The sequence below is a fragment of the Euwallacea fornicatus genome, chromosome 31 (genome assembly GCF_040115645.1).
Source record: "Euwallacea fornicatus isolate EFF26 chromosome 31, ASM4011564v1, whole genome shotgun sequence".
Taxonomy (NCBI): domain Eukaryota; kingdom Metazoa; phylum Arthropoda; class Insecta; order Coleoptera; family Curculionidae; genus Euwallacea; species Euwallacea fornicatus.
The window spans coordinates 2,620,103-2,636,376 of NC_089571.1; the positions used below are offsets into that span (position 1 = coordinate 2,620,103).

General features: G+C 30.2%; 1 protein-coding gene and 1 long non-coding RNA gene across 3 annotated transcripts; one reads left to right on the forward strand and one right to left on the reverse strand.

Moving 5' to 3' along the window:
• Positions 1 to 11,103: 11,103 nt before the first annotated feature.
• On the forward strand, positions 11,104 to 12,965 carry LOC136348122 (uncharacterized). 2 transcript variants are annotated; one of them, XR_010733586.1, is made up of 3 exons: positions 11,286 to 11,496; positions 11,549 to 11,790; positions 11,845 to 12,965. It is a non-coding gene; the product is annotated as an uncharacterized lncRNA (long non-coding RNA). The 2 variants fall into 2 exon arrangements; XR_010733585.1 differs by lacking the exon at positions 11,845 to 12,965 and having other exon boundaries at positions 11,104 to 11,496; positions 11,549 to 11,818.
• A 100-nt stretch (positions 12,966 to 13,065) lies between these two features.
• Dbp73D (putative ATP-dependent RNA helicase Dbp73D) lies at positions 13,066 to 16,117 on the reverse strand. The gene is made up of 8 exons (XM_066298705.1): positions 15,945 to 16,117; positions 15,472 to 15,892; positions 14,961 to 15,151; positions 14,426 to 14,694; positions 14,176 to 14,370; positions 13,650 to 14,124; positions 13,372 to 13,591; positions 13,066 to 13,315 (listed from the first exon to the last, which is right to left on the reverse strand). Exons 1-8 carry the CDS (start codon positions 15,965 to 15,967, stop codon positions 13,118 to 13,120), a joined length of 1,992 nt encoding a protein of 663 aa, XP_066154802.1. The 5' UTR covers positions 15,968 to 16,117; the 3' UTR covers positions 13,066 to 13,117.
• Between the last annotated feature and the right edge of the window lie 157 nt (positions 16,118 to 16,274).

Below are 16,274 nucleotides of genomic sequence, written 5' to 3' on the forward strand. Positions count from 1 at the left end.
GCGACAAAATGAAGCAACATTAGATATAAGTGAGTTTGCCTAGAACACGTTATTTTTGTTTAGGGAATTTTGGGTCAAGCATTGTACAGTAATTTCACGAACACTTTGTATATTCTAAAAGAAATCATGGACAACCAGCTAAGAACGACAAAAAGTTATTGATGAGTTACTTATTTATACAGAACAACTGAGAAGAAGGTTTATTTCCTACAAGAAATTTTATGCAGAAGTAAGTACAATGAATATGAAGTAAACAACAAAATAACAAAATAGAAATTTGCAATTTTTACTTGATTCTTCAATTATCACCTTTAATTTGTAGCTATTTATGCCCAGTTTCATTCTCTACCTATGTGCAATAATCAACTGCAATGAATGGAATGACCGCAATGCAGATTTGTAAGCAAATCTGCATTTCGTAATTTAATTAGTTACTTCATATTATTGTACTTATTTCTGCGTAGACGTTGAAAATCCCACATGTAAGTCGTTGTACACGATAGATTTTCTCTGAAAGCAAATCTACTAGAAAGTTTTTCTTTACTTCGATCATTTTACATCCATGTCTGAATATTATTTTTTCAATTCCGTTAATCTTTGCGCCCATTCAGGAAAAAAACCTAAATTAATGGAAAATTTAATATTCGCGTTAGTACTTTTCATTACAAAACCTACGATCTCACTATTGAAAATAAAATTAGGATAAATAACCTTTATGTGGTTGAATGGTTGATCACTTCAAAGAAAAAATATATGTGTAACCTTTACGCGGTACTTAATCAATTAGAAAATGACATTGGAGGGATGTTATGGTGCACACAGAGACAAGTACTTAAATATTCGTTTCTAGACCTTTAGGAATGAAACTTGCTTATATTTATTGAACGTTTAATACCTAATTATTTTGAAACGTTAATTACTTTGTAATCACAACTGTGGTTCCCACAATACTTCCATGAATCAATCCACGTCTTTCAGGTAAAACACTTCAATAGTTAAATAGGTCAAAAACGAATTTCTTTATTATTTTTATAGATAATTAACTAGTCAATATAGAAGTAGTTTCCGAATAAACTGCCTTCAATTTTTGCCTAATTAGGAAAAAAATCAGGAACTTTAATTTTTCTCTCACTTTAAATTTTTCAGTTTTTCTCATCATTTTTCTACCTAAACCCGATAAAAGATAAGACCTCAGAGAATATTAAAGTCAACAGATCCAAAACAGCAGTAGCCGGATAATTTGTACTTGAAAATCTATATGGGTCATTTTTCATTTGGTTTTTCTGGCCTTGTCACCAAAAAAACTTCCATCTATACATAAATAATCATTTATAAAATGCGAAGAAAAGAAAATTAAAACTTATATTTGGAAATGTTTCATTGCAGCCCCTGAGAAGGAAAGGAAGTGGGATTGTCTTGTAAGGCAAAAAGGGTTTAAAATGGTCCGGTTATGATCATTGTCTTTCCATCTTGTCCGAATTTGTTACGGCCTTTCAGTTATCCTTGTCCTATGTGTGCATTCGTGGAGTAATTGGTTAGGTACCCTTATCTTTGCGATCAGTCTTGGTGCGGTGCATTTTGTTGTTTGCATGTATGTAACAATAAAACAACTGAAAGTTGGAGATATTACAACTCAAATGGTAACAATTAGAGAAAATCTGCCTTATCGAAAAGTTGATTATTTTGGATATATACATACAGGGCGTTGAAAGTTAAAATTTTAATTCATTTTTTTGGTATTATTGTGAGGGTATCTAGGTTAGACACCGGAAAATTTGTAAAGTTATGCATTTTTAGGTGGCGAATAAGATATGTTTTGCAATATCCACGTTGCTAATGGAGGGCGCCACTTTCGGTCAGTCTTAAACAATTTGCAATTACTTACTTTCTACTCTGTATGCCTAATATCAACGTTGGTTCAAAATCGGAGAAAAAGAACTTTATGCTGAAAGATTTCCGGGTTAAAGAGTTCTTGGTTGGACGATTTTCAACAGTGTCATTAAAAATGTCAAAAAAGCAAAAACATTGAAAACAAAAAAACGTAATCGCTCCCGAAGTACAACACATGAAGGCAATCAAATAGCATTTCTTGTATCTATTTGCAGCATTTTATTTGAAACTTTTTTTCATACAACGTACCCTTTTTGAAGTAATCTTCAATCATAGCTTTAAATGGGACACCCCGTACACATATATCAGGCTTTCTTAGAGTTTTCCCTGATTGCTAGTTGACTGTTTGGAGACATGCCTAAGAATGATAATGTAAAACCTTCTTACATTTATGATTATACCCGGAGAGACTTCTATACGGTTTGTAATTTGATCAGTGTAATTCAAATTAGGATTCAATATATTCAAAAAGTTGTTAGGGTAGTTCTACCTTAAGCTACCTCTTTTAGAGCTGTCAGTCTCCTCAACTTACCACCAACTTCACGTGTCAGTAAAATAAATACATTTTCGAAACTTGGTGGTTCTATGTTAAGAAATCGTTAATATAATAAGTTCTTTTGAATTTATTAAAGCATTTTCTGAGACCGTTATCTCACCAACAATAGGTTTAAGAAAAAAAAATCGTTTGAAAAATTTATTTGTTTTGAAGTCCGCTATATGCATCTTCTCTGTGCCCAATTCGTTGTTAATCACCCTTTATAATACTCTTCTGCTACACAGGATTTATCTGTAGAGGATGTTTCAAAGTTTAACAGAAATAATTGAGGAACATATAGAAGTGATTGAAATATGACGATTTACTTGTTAAAACTATATTCACAAACATATCGTTACTGGGGTACAAGGTATCAAAGTCTTCGAAAAAAAATCGAAATTTATTAATGGATTTCAAACCTTTACAAGTATTACAATAAAGATTTACACACACTTTGCATGCTTTTAGTAAGTAAATCGTCATATTTCAATCACTTTCCTATGATTCTCAATTAGTTCTATTAAACTTTAAAACATCCTGTGGAATATGCGTTTGTAATATGGTATGAGATTTTTTAAAATGTGAAGTACCCGTAAGCTAGGAATAATTATAAACTTCCTATGAAATTAAAATATCTAATTTACTATATTACATTGTTGGATAAGTTCCTAGTCAGTTTTAGAAAGAGAAGGAAAATATGTTCCGTGATATTTGTTTAAGACATATAACATTGTCAACAACATGAAAGCTAAATATAAAGATGGTAAATTAATCAACCAGAAATCTTAACGTTCCTAGAATTGCCCGAGGAGAAGAGATTATGTACCCTTTCATGTTGAAGTTACAAATTGCTCTCCCCTCGTCAATATGCTGTCTCTGTTCAATAGATGTAGCGTTGATTTCTTCAATACTTCATTACAAGCAATTAGGAGTGTTCTTACAATTTGATCATATTTTCACTACAATAGTCCCGTTTCTGCCATTAATTAATACTGGGTTCATTATATTATAAATTAAATCTTCTGGTAAGCAACCACTTTTGGATTGTAAAGTCTTCCTAGTTTTTAAATCAATTTATCTTATATATTTAATCACCAATCGCATAATCTTTACAAGAGTCTAGTTAAACAAAGAATAAATAAAATTATAAATCTTTCGTGTATATACTTGACTATCTTGCAAAAAGTCTTTAAACAAAGTTTTAAGCAAATCGCAAACTCTTCACAGATAAGTATAGAAAAAACTCAACTATGTGGATTTAAATCATAACAAATTTCGGTCGATCTAATGAACATGTGGTGGGTAAATAATCCCATTCCAGAACATGGCAATTAAAGAACCGAAATTAAAACCCCAGGGATATTTGCGGTCCCAACACGTACAGGACAAGCCGACAATGCGAATATAAAAAATTAACGGCCGTACATTGTTATGCAAAGTTCTCATTCAACTATTATTATTAGAGCCTATTAGAGGAACCCATTCAATTTACAGTGTGGGCCAAAGCACATTCAACTGTGAACTTGTATCTACTATACAATATTGCTATTTCCTTCCTGGATAATTTGACTCATCATTGGCAATATTTGCCATTGGCTATAAATTCTATATGATTGTAAAAGAACGATCACCAAGTGGAGTGTCATGGTTGATCTCTCAGTATAATCATTGTACAACAATTAAGGTAAACAAATTATAATTCCATAAAAATACATCTGCTAAACATAATAAGGCAAGGGAAAATTCATTTAAGATTGCTATTAAAAGAACTAAATCAGTACAAAACATCCTGTGGAAGACTATAATGCAATATTTCATGTATACTGTACTTCATAAATTGGCTATTTAGATTATAAAACCGTTTTTGTTATACTTCGACGTGCTTTTGAAGGGTTGATTTATATTTTGGTGGGGTTCAACAACCTGACATGCACTTTTATTGGTATTAGAGCAGTGGGTCAAAAGGGTTTTGAACTATCAATACTACGAACTTTTGAGGTGAATGGATTAAAATATGATAGTTCATGCATTGTGTGGGAGTAATTAATTTAACAAGAGTTCTTAAAAGACAATTTTATAAATTCTTGAATACAAGCGGATAGAAAAGTGTCCAAAACACAATGACATAAATTAGTATTGAATAAAAAACATATGCCGCGATTCAGCTCTATACAACGAAGTACGGAGTAAGTTCGCTTTGTGCAAAAGTATCTTTTCATACTACGGAATGTCGAATTAATTGTCGTAATTATGTAAACTAGGAATAAATAACCTAAATTTTTTATTAATAGACTTGAAATTGTTCATAAAAGGGTTTTTGCATTCTATAAATGGATTTAAAATATCTGTTTCAAGTTAGATAGGTAGTGTCATTTGCGCATTACCAAAGTACAAAAAATCAACATGTCTTTTCTACCAGTGCTCAAATTTCAATATTTTTACAAATTTTGCCGTTCAAAACTTTTCTACCTCAGAGAAGTATTCTGCATAAGAAACTTCTATCTTTAACGAGTCTCAAGATATTTTTAGCTTTAAGTATTAATTTTGGTGTTTTCTCATCCCATTTTTTAAAGATTTACAGATTTCATAAATAAAAAACATATTCAACAATAAAACATTCAAAGAAATTTTATACTTTATGCATGGTGTCCGAGAAAGATGGTATAAATGAGTATTGGGCTTTAGAAGGTAAACAAAATAGAGTCTTTCAATAACAATTCATAAATCCTTGGCAGTGTTCCAAACAACTTAAATAAAAACATCGCGAAAACAGTTAGAGATACAAATTTTTTTCAAGAATTTTTTTTGATGCAGAAGAATTCGGCGAGTTAAAATTTGTAAAAATATTGAAGATATCGGCAAATAATAAAAAAAATTCGATTTTTACTGCATCGGTAAGATACAGGAGAAGTTACCTATCTGCGAACACGAAACAGACATTTAACATAAATTTATGATACCTAAAAACCCACTAAGAGTAATTTCAAATTCAAAATTCTGTATACCAAAAACTGTGACATTTATTTTCAATTTACAGACAGGATTTACAAAAAAAAAGTGGATGTATCTTTCACGGAGTGGCTTTAAATAAATGCTTTTACGGGTAGTCATTAAATCTCCCTGAAGTGCGTTTGTTTAAATAGAATGCTATATATTAACAAATGCGCTGAAAGACAATTAAATTCCCTATAAAAGAATGTACCATATTTCTATACCTAAAGTGATATATTACAGAAATAAATGCTGTTTTGTGTATCGTCTCTAAAAATTGGATTATTTTGCCAGCTGCAATTTCCGTATTAAAAATGAAAAGTATAGTAGCCTGAATGTCGCGACGCAGATAATAAATTAAGTTTTATAACGATGTTGTACAACAAATGTGTTATTTATTTTTTAATTTTTTACAGTTAAAAAAAGGACTTTAACACCCTGTAGAAAAAAATAAGCGATTTTTGTATACGACAAGTTTAGCTGCATATATATATTTTTCTATACGTTAGCACGCTATATTTATTTGCATCAATGTATTTAAAATGTCCTGTATACTTTATAGAATTTTTTTTTCAAATATCTTAAATTGGGAAAGTAAACTTTAAACTACATACTATTGACAAAAAAAATCAGAAGCTATTAATTTCATTTAAATACTACCTTGATTCTGTGTATATAGCCAATATTAGTTACATACCATATGGAGTGAAAATTTAATTACACTTTCAAAAAACCTTCGAAAATCTGTTTAATTTTATTTAGTGCATACAAAATAGCAAATATCATACGCCGCAAGTGCCTGCATAAGTACTTATCGTAGTTAAGAATTTAAATCTATTTATAAATGAATACTTGAGGTGTGTGTAACTGAAGTTGACATTCCTTTAAGGTCTCCTTGACCAGGTGTGACTATACAGGATCAGACCTAATGGAACCAATACAGAGCAGGTGTGTGTCGGAGATTTTAAAATATTACGATTTGTTTTATGTTTTTTCCTATAATTAGTACTTGAAGAAACATTGGCCTATGAATTTGGCTTGTAAATTTATAAAATACGGCATATTTCAGTAATGCGTCATCACAATACAACCAAATTTGGAACATGTTTTATTTTTACCAACATTTTCAATTAGTAGAAATGTAAAATCGATGGATGTTTAATATGGGCTGGATTCAGAGTAAAGTAAGGTCTAAAAGAAGTGGGATACTTTTTATTTATAAAATAATTAACAAACAGGCAATATAGTTTAATAATAATTTTAATACAAAAACTTTTATTCCCTTTCAAAATTTATCGAAAATCTTATTATTTTTGATCAAATAAAATCACAGTTTTGTTGAATAGAACTAAATCACATTTAAACAAATTTAAAACGAAATTAAAAATATATATATAAAAAATAAAAGAAAAATAAAAAATAAACCAAAGACTGATTGTCAGTACAAAATAGAAAATAAGCCTATTTTCTATCAACAAAGAAGTTTTTTCATTGTTTATGTATTGTTTAACTGAGTTTGTGTTGCATTTTTTTTGGCACTTTTAGCTATTTTCCTCAAAAACTAAGCGATAGATTTTGAGTCGCATTATACAATTGAATGTAATTTAAAAAATCCTTTAATTTGAGTTGCCACATAATTTCTCTTATCTTTTAAAATTGTAAGGGTAATTGTGATGCGCATAAGAGTGCAGATTGGGAGTTGAATTTTATATAAAAATTGATCCCTTTTAAAATCTTTTTTGACGTGTTTTGAGAACTTTCCAAAAATTCTTTATTTTCCAAAATTAAAGGAGAGGGGACAAGTTTTTATTGGTTGACTCTATATATTAAGCGAGTAATTAAATCCTAGATAACTTAAAAATATTTGAAAAAATGTAAAGAATTAATGGAAATTTTAATCACTCTCAAGGGTAAATAACTGTACATAAAAATTATCAAAATTGTACCACTTGATGAAGACTGTACTACCGAAACGTGCTCTAATCATATGGGTATTATAAATTATAAATAAAAACAACTGGTTGCATAAAAATACAATGTGTCCATAGGTGACTTAACACTCCTGTCGTTCCATAATTGTACTTGAAAAATGTCAAAATTGTACAACTTAGTGAGAACTTGAGAACAAAGCAACGTGGACTATCGAAGCGAATGCATAATTTATTTCCAAATAAAGAACATTTTTTTCAAAAATCTTAAAAGTTTGATTAGCAATTTAAACTCGGTAGTGGCAGGTTATGTAATTTTATCTGAACGTAATTGTAATATGAATTTAACTTAAAAAAAAAACACTATTTATAATTAAGTTCAGCATAATTTAATTATTCCTAAATAAAGATAGAATTTTACCAATATATCAAAACAGCCATGAGGAATTTAAATATTCTTGTGCTCCATGATTGTAATTAAAAATTATTAAGATATTATCACCCCATAAAAACTTTAAACCATCGGACTATATTTTTAATAATAATTTCTTTAGAATACGTTCACTAATCATATGGATACAACTGATTCTCAAGGAGATATAATCTTTTAAAAATAGAAAAAATATTGATGCCTAACTTTTACTAACGTGTTTTAATTAATTGATTGAGTGACTAATACCTAAACAACGTTAATTTTACTCAAAAATTTCAATGACGCACGGAAAACATTTACTGCGAATACAAGTTCTTACACAACAAATCAGTAAAATTGTTAAGTTGATAAATAAATAATATTTTCTATTGTAGACCATTTTCGTTTTTATTAAATTTTCGAGTTTTTTCCACCGCAGAAAACTTTTAAAACATCTCACTGAAGAATGATATATTCAGATGGACCAACTTCAAATCAATGTTTTAAGAATACTCAGAGCCTAATTTCTGAATATTTGGTTTGAAATACGACGAAATTAATCCTTCATCTTTTTGTATTATCCTATAATTAAAAACAAGATAGTGAATTTAGCTAAAGAAAAAATTGTGAATTGTTATACCTGAATGCAATTGGAAAAATGTTAAAGTTAGGATCATGCAAATAGTGCAGACAACAAACTACTTTAAATCTTGGAAGAAATACATGATATGGAAATATAAATAATTAATAGATAACTAAACTAGCACTAAACGGAACCTTTTGGCTCTTGCTTATTATGGACATAAAGTGGTTTTTGTGTCACCAAACAATGCATATAATTACTGTGAAAAACAACAAAATTATCATTCGTCCCAAAGATAAGGTTTTTCCTACCTTTAACTAACCTTTATAAATATTAAATGTGGGAGTTATTAACTGTAAACATTAGCAGTCCGCCATTTATGTAACACAAAATACCTAACTGTATTTAAAAACGCCATTATTAATTCTGGTTTCTAATGGCAAATATATTTACAAACGTAATTCCTATTATGCTTAGAAGTAGGTAGACAGCTATATAGCAACAGCAAAAAAATGACCAAGCAGAAAGTAATAACATTGAGCAAACTATTGATTAAATTATGGTTGAAAAATAAAGCAGGCAGGAATTGCACATATTTTCCACTTCGGTTAGAAAAATCAATTTTAGCAACATACTTTTGCAATCTTTGCTTGTCTTCGGTTATTGGACATTTATTGCGACTCATTGAACTTCTACGACTATGATAATCATAGGCCTTGCACTACACATGAATGGTATTGAAAGTAAGTGTATCACTGATTGTTTCCTTACTGACACTTAATGAGTAAGGTAAGGCTGAAAATTGGTTTCATGTATTCACATAAAAACATTTCGTGCTAGTTGATTATTCTTTAACGAAAGTTGTTCATAAAGTTTTAATTTAGAAACGTTGTGTAGGTACAGGAAAGATTTTTGCCATTGGAAAAGTTTGTTATTAAACCATTGATTGCGAGATTTTATTGTTTCATTTGTTACTTTAAATGAGATTCATCATATTTCTAATACTTATCTCTGATGATTAAACAACCAACTTAAGCAAAGCCTCTGGAAAAACTGGCCTAAAATATCCCTATGTATATCTACAATTCACAAAATAGTGAAGAATTGATCCATAATCTGTAGAAGTAGTATATATGGAATTTGAAACTTTAGTTTATACAAATACGCACATCGCAAGTGTTTAAAGATATTTTATATATTTAACAAAATAAATAATTCACAATTATAAAATTGATTATTTTAAATATATTAATAAAGAATTTTTATTTCTTTATTAGTTACAACAAAAAAAATTCGATTTATTAGTGCCCCAAAGAAATAAATACAGAGTGAAACAAAAGATAAGTTTCTTTCATATAAAAATAATTGAAGCAATATTCTTTTAAAACATTATAAAAAAACTTAAGAAATTAAAATTAATGTCTCGTGTGTACCCCTCTGGCATTCATTATTGCCTGACACCTGCTAGGCATACTTAAAATTAAACTATAGCAATAAATCTCGAATTATAGCTCTTCATACTTCATGTAGGCATTCAAACAATTAATGACGATTCTTAAAGTGACCATTATTCTTTAAAACCCTTATTTGAAATATGTCCCATGATAGAATTGAGATCGGGTAATTGTGCTGGTCAGGATAGAATGTTGATTTAATTCTCTTCAAGAAAATTTCTCATCACTCTGAAAATACAGTCTCACATTATCATGCATTATAATGAAGTTTCCATCAACTTCTTGAATATATGGAATAAAAACAAAAACCAAAAAAGTTATAAAAGCGAGCCATGTTCTTGAATCACCCAATATATCGGAAACAAAATACGTTAATACTGTGGCGTGTAAAAATATGTTTAATGAAATATTATTGTTATAACTTCAAATTATTTTATTTCGTATTTAGAGCCACACTTTATTGTTTTTAACTTTTAGAAAATACATTACAAAATAATATACCTAAATGTTTGTGATGTGTGTGTGTTAAAAGTATACACCAAACCAACGGAAAAAGTAAATTTCGACGAAACTATCTGCAAAATTAATGAAAACGGGCTATAAATGATCTTTGCAAAGCACGACTTGTTTCTAATGTAACCAAAATCATAAAATTTATCGTTTCAGAGATAGCAATAGCTCATATATAGTGTGTCCATTTAAGAGCCCCTCGGTCTTCTATAACTTTGTTTATGTTTTCAGAAAAAATCAATTATGAGGATGTATCTGAAACTAATGAAGCTAAATTTTAAAGTTAGTGACGGCTCTACGGGGGTCCCAAAAAAACGGAGCGTCATAAAGTGTCATTTTTTTAAAATGTGACCACCTCTATTTTTTTCACGTGATAGAATCTTTTCTATATTCTTTGTTAATTTTCAGATTTTTCTTATCCTGAGATGCAATGACTCGAAACTATGACATTTCAAAAGAAATTTTAGACATTTGCAGTTCTTAATTTAAAAAAAATTAATACTGCAGTTAGCTTAATCTAAATTTTGAAAATTTTAGGATAAATTCGTATATAAGATCACTTTAACAAGCACTAATTTTCATTTAATCAAAAATAAACACAGAATGTTCACAATAAAAACTTTAATTATTATCTTTTTAACTTGAATTTTGTTGATTATTTTAAATAGGATGATGTGATTTATGACGTAGGACGAAAGAAAATTCAATTTTTCTTAATGTACCTTTAGTGTAGTAGTAATGATTTTTCATAAAAAAAGATATTTTTATGAATACCAGAAGTAACAATGACTAAATTATAATGTTATCTTGCTTTAACTTTTATAGTTTACTGCTCTTTGCCCAGAAATTTTGTAACACCATGTGAATATGAAAGCCTACAGCAGTACCTAGCCTACAATTTAATTTAAGTTTTAGTTGTATGTTTATTTGCTTTTTATAATACCTGAATTTTCAATCGCATAGCTGTTAGAGATTAAAGTTATAGACAGTATATATTTTTGGGCTGAACGAACGATACGTTTGGCATCCACATCGAAGTATCCTTCTTCTTAAACTACAAAGTGTTAGTTTTTGATACGAGTATAGTTTTTTATTGTACGACTTTTGAAAATTTATTGCGGGTTAACCAATTGGATATATTGTTTTGGAATCATGCTGGGATTTGTAACGTGTGTTACTAATAAGGAATAAGGGTTACTAAACCTAATTCAGTTTAAAGGGTAATCCATATTGTTGTATTTTCAGAAAATTTGAGATGAGCATCGTTGCAGCTTCACACATGAAGTTTTTGGCGGGGAAATTACGATGTGCCTATAGATACTGGCGAGAATTCAGCAGCGAACGCGAGACAACGCATAGAAAAATTCAGAGATGCCCTTCTCCAAAATGGCAGCTCTGAAGCACGAATCTTTCTGAAATGCAAATTACTCACTAACAGTTAGTTACAGATGTTTTAATCTGGAAGTAACGTGTAAACGACGAAATAGGTACAAATAAAATGTCTATGGAATGTGAGTGTGACAATAATATTGAACCCATAGGAGTGGTACTCGTTAGGTAGTATGAAGTACAATGTAACAACATTATATATTACAGCAGCAAAGACAGAAAGATAAACGATGTAATATCTGAGATTTTTATCAAGAATAATGATGCATATCGATTTTAAAGTTGATCTTTGATTGGCTAACAAAGGGAGAATACGATTACCGAATCGAAAGAAAAAAGAACTTCCAGAAAGTCATTCCTCATTAAAAAAGTAGGCAAGTAAATGCTTTCAATGTTGATCAGCTCTAGTGAAATTTAGCCAATGATTACCCTAGTTAATTACCTACAAAATGAGTTCAATTCTTTAAATAACTATAAACTTTATTATACTAAGACAAATACGTAAATTCGCTCAAAGTCTACAAAGTAGATTTTAGCGTTTTAATTAAGATCGACGAACAATCCATTGAGAATATGTTCAACACTAAGTTCTTTGGATTGAAAGCTGATCTGGTTAACCACGTGAATTATGTCTTTGGAAAGTTGGCTCTAGTATATACTTGATCCGCACTATTAGAAACACGGTTTGAATTAAGGTTCTAGGATCGGTAGACTTCAGTCTGTTTCAGTCATTAATGCAATATAGTACTCTATATCGAGACTGCATTTGCATCGAGTCTTATAGTGCTGATCCAGAAATGCGCGTTTTGATGACTGGAAGGTGCAGGTTATCCCCACTGTTGTGCTCCCCATTTCATAGCCTTGGAAATTTTAACATTCCCTCGTTTGTATATACTTATACTCGTTGCTAACATATTCACACAGCAACAGGAGTAAGCGACGCAGACACGCCGATTTACACGAATACAAGGCACGTCACAGAGGCGATCCCAAATTAGCATACTCATGCCTTGGCATTCAGTAAAAAGACTCTCAATATTTGGGACTTAAAATGTATAACACCGCCTTACACATGCATAGATTGTTTAACGAAACCGTGAACATAAAAATGTTGAAGAACAAGATTAAAGCAGCACTGATCGAAAGATGTTACTATAAGGCCGAAGATTTTTTCAAGTAGTATTTATAATTAGTGTTTTGTAAACTCATAGAATTTGTACTGTTTTGTTTTTACTATTTAATTTATATTCAATACTCTTTGTTAAGAATGGCTTACTCATATATCATGTACTACATATATAAAGTATTTTATATGCATGTCGAAAAGCAAAATATACTTTATTTATACAAATAGGAAAAATAATACTCAATAATTATGCATTTCACTTTAACAATTTATTACTTCAACTCCATATAATCCGATCATTATGTAGAATCTACATTGCTATCTTTGATTTGCTTCAAACGATTTTGTCTTTTCTTCAATTTAAGTTTTAAACTTTTTGCCGACTTAAGCTTCTTTAAATCTACTGTCTCCTCTTTTTCAACTGCCTCTTTCAATTTTTCCAACGATTCCTTGTACCGTTCTCCTAAAGGCTCTAAATCCTCGTCAGAAATTTTAATCTACAAACCACCCCAACCTTTTTATATCAGCATAAAACTCAGATATTTGAAAGTACCTCCTCCACATTGTATTTTTTAGCCTGTTTGAGCAAACTTTTGAATTTCGACAATTGAGAACTATGTAAAACTGTAACTGCAAGTCCCTTTTCGCCAGCACGAGCAGTTCTGCCTGCTCTATGTATGTAAGATTTGAGGTATTTGGGAGCCGAATAAGAAATCACGCATTGGACACCAGGTAAATCAATACCTCTCGCTAGGGAATCAGTGGAAATCAATCTGAAATTACCACAATTGCAACTTACAATTGCTTCTTTTATCTGAAAAAGCAACGTACATGTCAATTTTACCCTCTGAAAACTGGTTAATCAATTCCACCCTATGTTTTGTCTGCAAATGAGATGATATTTCCTGAATATTAAGTTTATTTTTGAACATTGCTTTCAACAGTATAGTTAGTCGATGTGCACTTTCTACTGAGTGTGTAAACACCAATGTTTTCTTCAGCTTTTCTTGCTTAATAAACTTGTATAAAACTAAAGGCTTCAAGTCAGAAGAGGCTTCAATATATCTCTCTGTTAATTCCTTAGGAGTAGTGTATTTTCCAATAAATTTATCTGAAGCAATATCGACATTTCGAAGAATTGAAGAGGATTCTTCAGAGGTTTCCACTATAGAAGTAAAGAGTTTAGGTTGAAATAATGACAATTGTTGAAGCTTTTCTGGGTCCTGAGATAAAGTGGCAGAGAAAAGCAGCTTTTGTGGAGGGCGACGCTTTTGCAGATTAAACTGATTCAGTACTTTGAAAGAACCTGTTAAATTTTCTCTAATTATTTTTTCCTATACAAAAATTGAGCTAATACCCTCAGGAAAAATGTGTTTTTCCAAATGATACAACCAATCATTTTGTACTGTGTCAAGGACCCTATCTGCCTCATCAATAATTAAGAACTCCAAAGCTTTTAACTCAAATCCTTCAGTTTGTTTTAAATGATCAACTAATCTGCCAGCAGTACAAACCAATATATCAACTTTTGTTAAATATCCAAAGGCTGCATCTGCAATGTGACACAAAACTAATAAATTACCCTTATGAGGAAATCCTAAACTTACTCTTATACACAAGTTGTGATTGCTCAACTTCAAAACTAGTCTGTCCAGTTAGAAGGCAAATATCAATTTTTGTTCCTTCAGAATAAGTTTTAAAAGCTGTGAAAACTTGTCTAGCTAAGTCCTGGGTGGGTAAAATGACTAGGGCCCTGATTTTTTTCACATTATACTTTTTAAGTGACTGTATGACTGGTAGAACAAAAGCTAGAGTTTTGCCACTACCTGTTGGTGCTGAGACGCAAATATCTCTGGGAAATATTACATCAGAGTGTCTAAAATTTTAATTGCATTTTTGAGTAACCTTATTTTAGAAAAAAAATTACCCTTACAATGAAAAAATCAGTAAAAACTTCTTGCAAAATGAGGCAATTCTAACAACTAATTAAAACTACAAAAACATCTTAAAATAATATATACTCATTTGTTAAAGATGAATAATTGGATGTTAGTTGTTTAAAAATTATTATATATATATATATATATATATATATATATATATATATATATATATATATATAACCATTGATATTCAACTTACTGGCTGCTTTGGATCAGCCAAGGAATGACCTCTCTCTGCACTGGAAAGAAATTTGATACTCCATTTGATTGCAATAAATCCCTTAATTCCTGATCTAATATTGTCATATCTGATACTTTTGATTCCAGTTTTTCCAAGTTTACAGAAATCACAGTTGGATTAGTTAGCCATCTTGGTAACACCCGTTTTACCTAAAATATGTAATACAAAACAATCTAAAAAAATACAAATAGAGAAAACAAAGCCAATTATATTTACTTACATATGTATACCAATGTTTACTTATGAACATAAATAGTTTCTTACAAACTTAAAACTACTTGGCAGGTCCTTCAATTTTTTAATGACAAACTTAACTTTACTACCATTCTTATGTTCAGCGAACTTTAGCCTTGTTAGTTGAGAGCCATCTCAGCATTACCATGTTAGTTACTGAGCTATTTATCTAAGTTTAGTTCGCAACTTAGCTTAATCCATTTAATCTGAGTCCTTTAGGGTGGTATAAACTTACCTTACTTTTCTTGGTAAAGCTATCAACTCCCAATATAGTAAACCCCTTAATATCTCCTTTTTCCATTTTTTTCCTTTTTGGGTTCTTATATTGACTGACAGGTTCTCCAATATTTGAACCTTCATGTTGTAATTCCTCATTGGTTAATTCGCCAGAATCAGAAGCTACTTTTTCATCTAAGAATTCTTCAGTATCACTAGTCGACACAGGAATAACGCTTTCTTTCTTCTGCTTCAATTCTCGTTTTAACTTTCTCACTTTTTTAGTTTTTTCAATGGCATCTTTTATTTTTTGATCTCTATCTTTCTGTTTCTTTCGAATTTGCCGATTTTTTTCAATTCTTTTCAGCGTTTGATCTAGTTTTTGTTTCTCAAGCTCGATTTGAGGTACATTTATTGAGGAATCTTCGTCCCCAACGTGTCTAGGAGAAACAATCTAGAATTTTAACTAAATTAAATTAATACTAAGTTTACCTATTAATAACGAAAAGGTCCATGTAAATATTTAAAAATACTAGATAGTTATAGATAAGTAGTACTTGAAAATAACTAATTTCAATAAATACAGAAGAAAAAACAAAATAAATTCAAAATTTGAAATTTTTAATTAAAAACAAGACATATTTTATTAGGTTAGAAACTAACAAGGGAAGGCATTTCTCCAAAGATTTAAATGTGGTGCTTAATAATCAAAATGACACAGAGATGGCAGAAGGCGTCAGCATGGTATTGGATAAATCTATGAATTTGTTTGAATTTTTGCATTTCACTTTTACTTTTCCTTTTCGTATCGTTTTCCATATT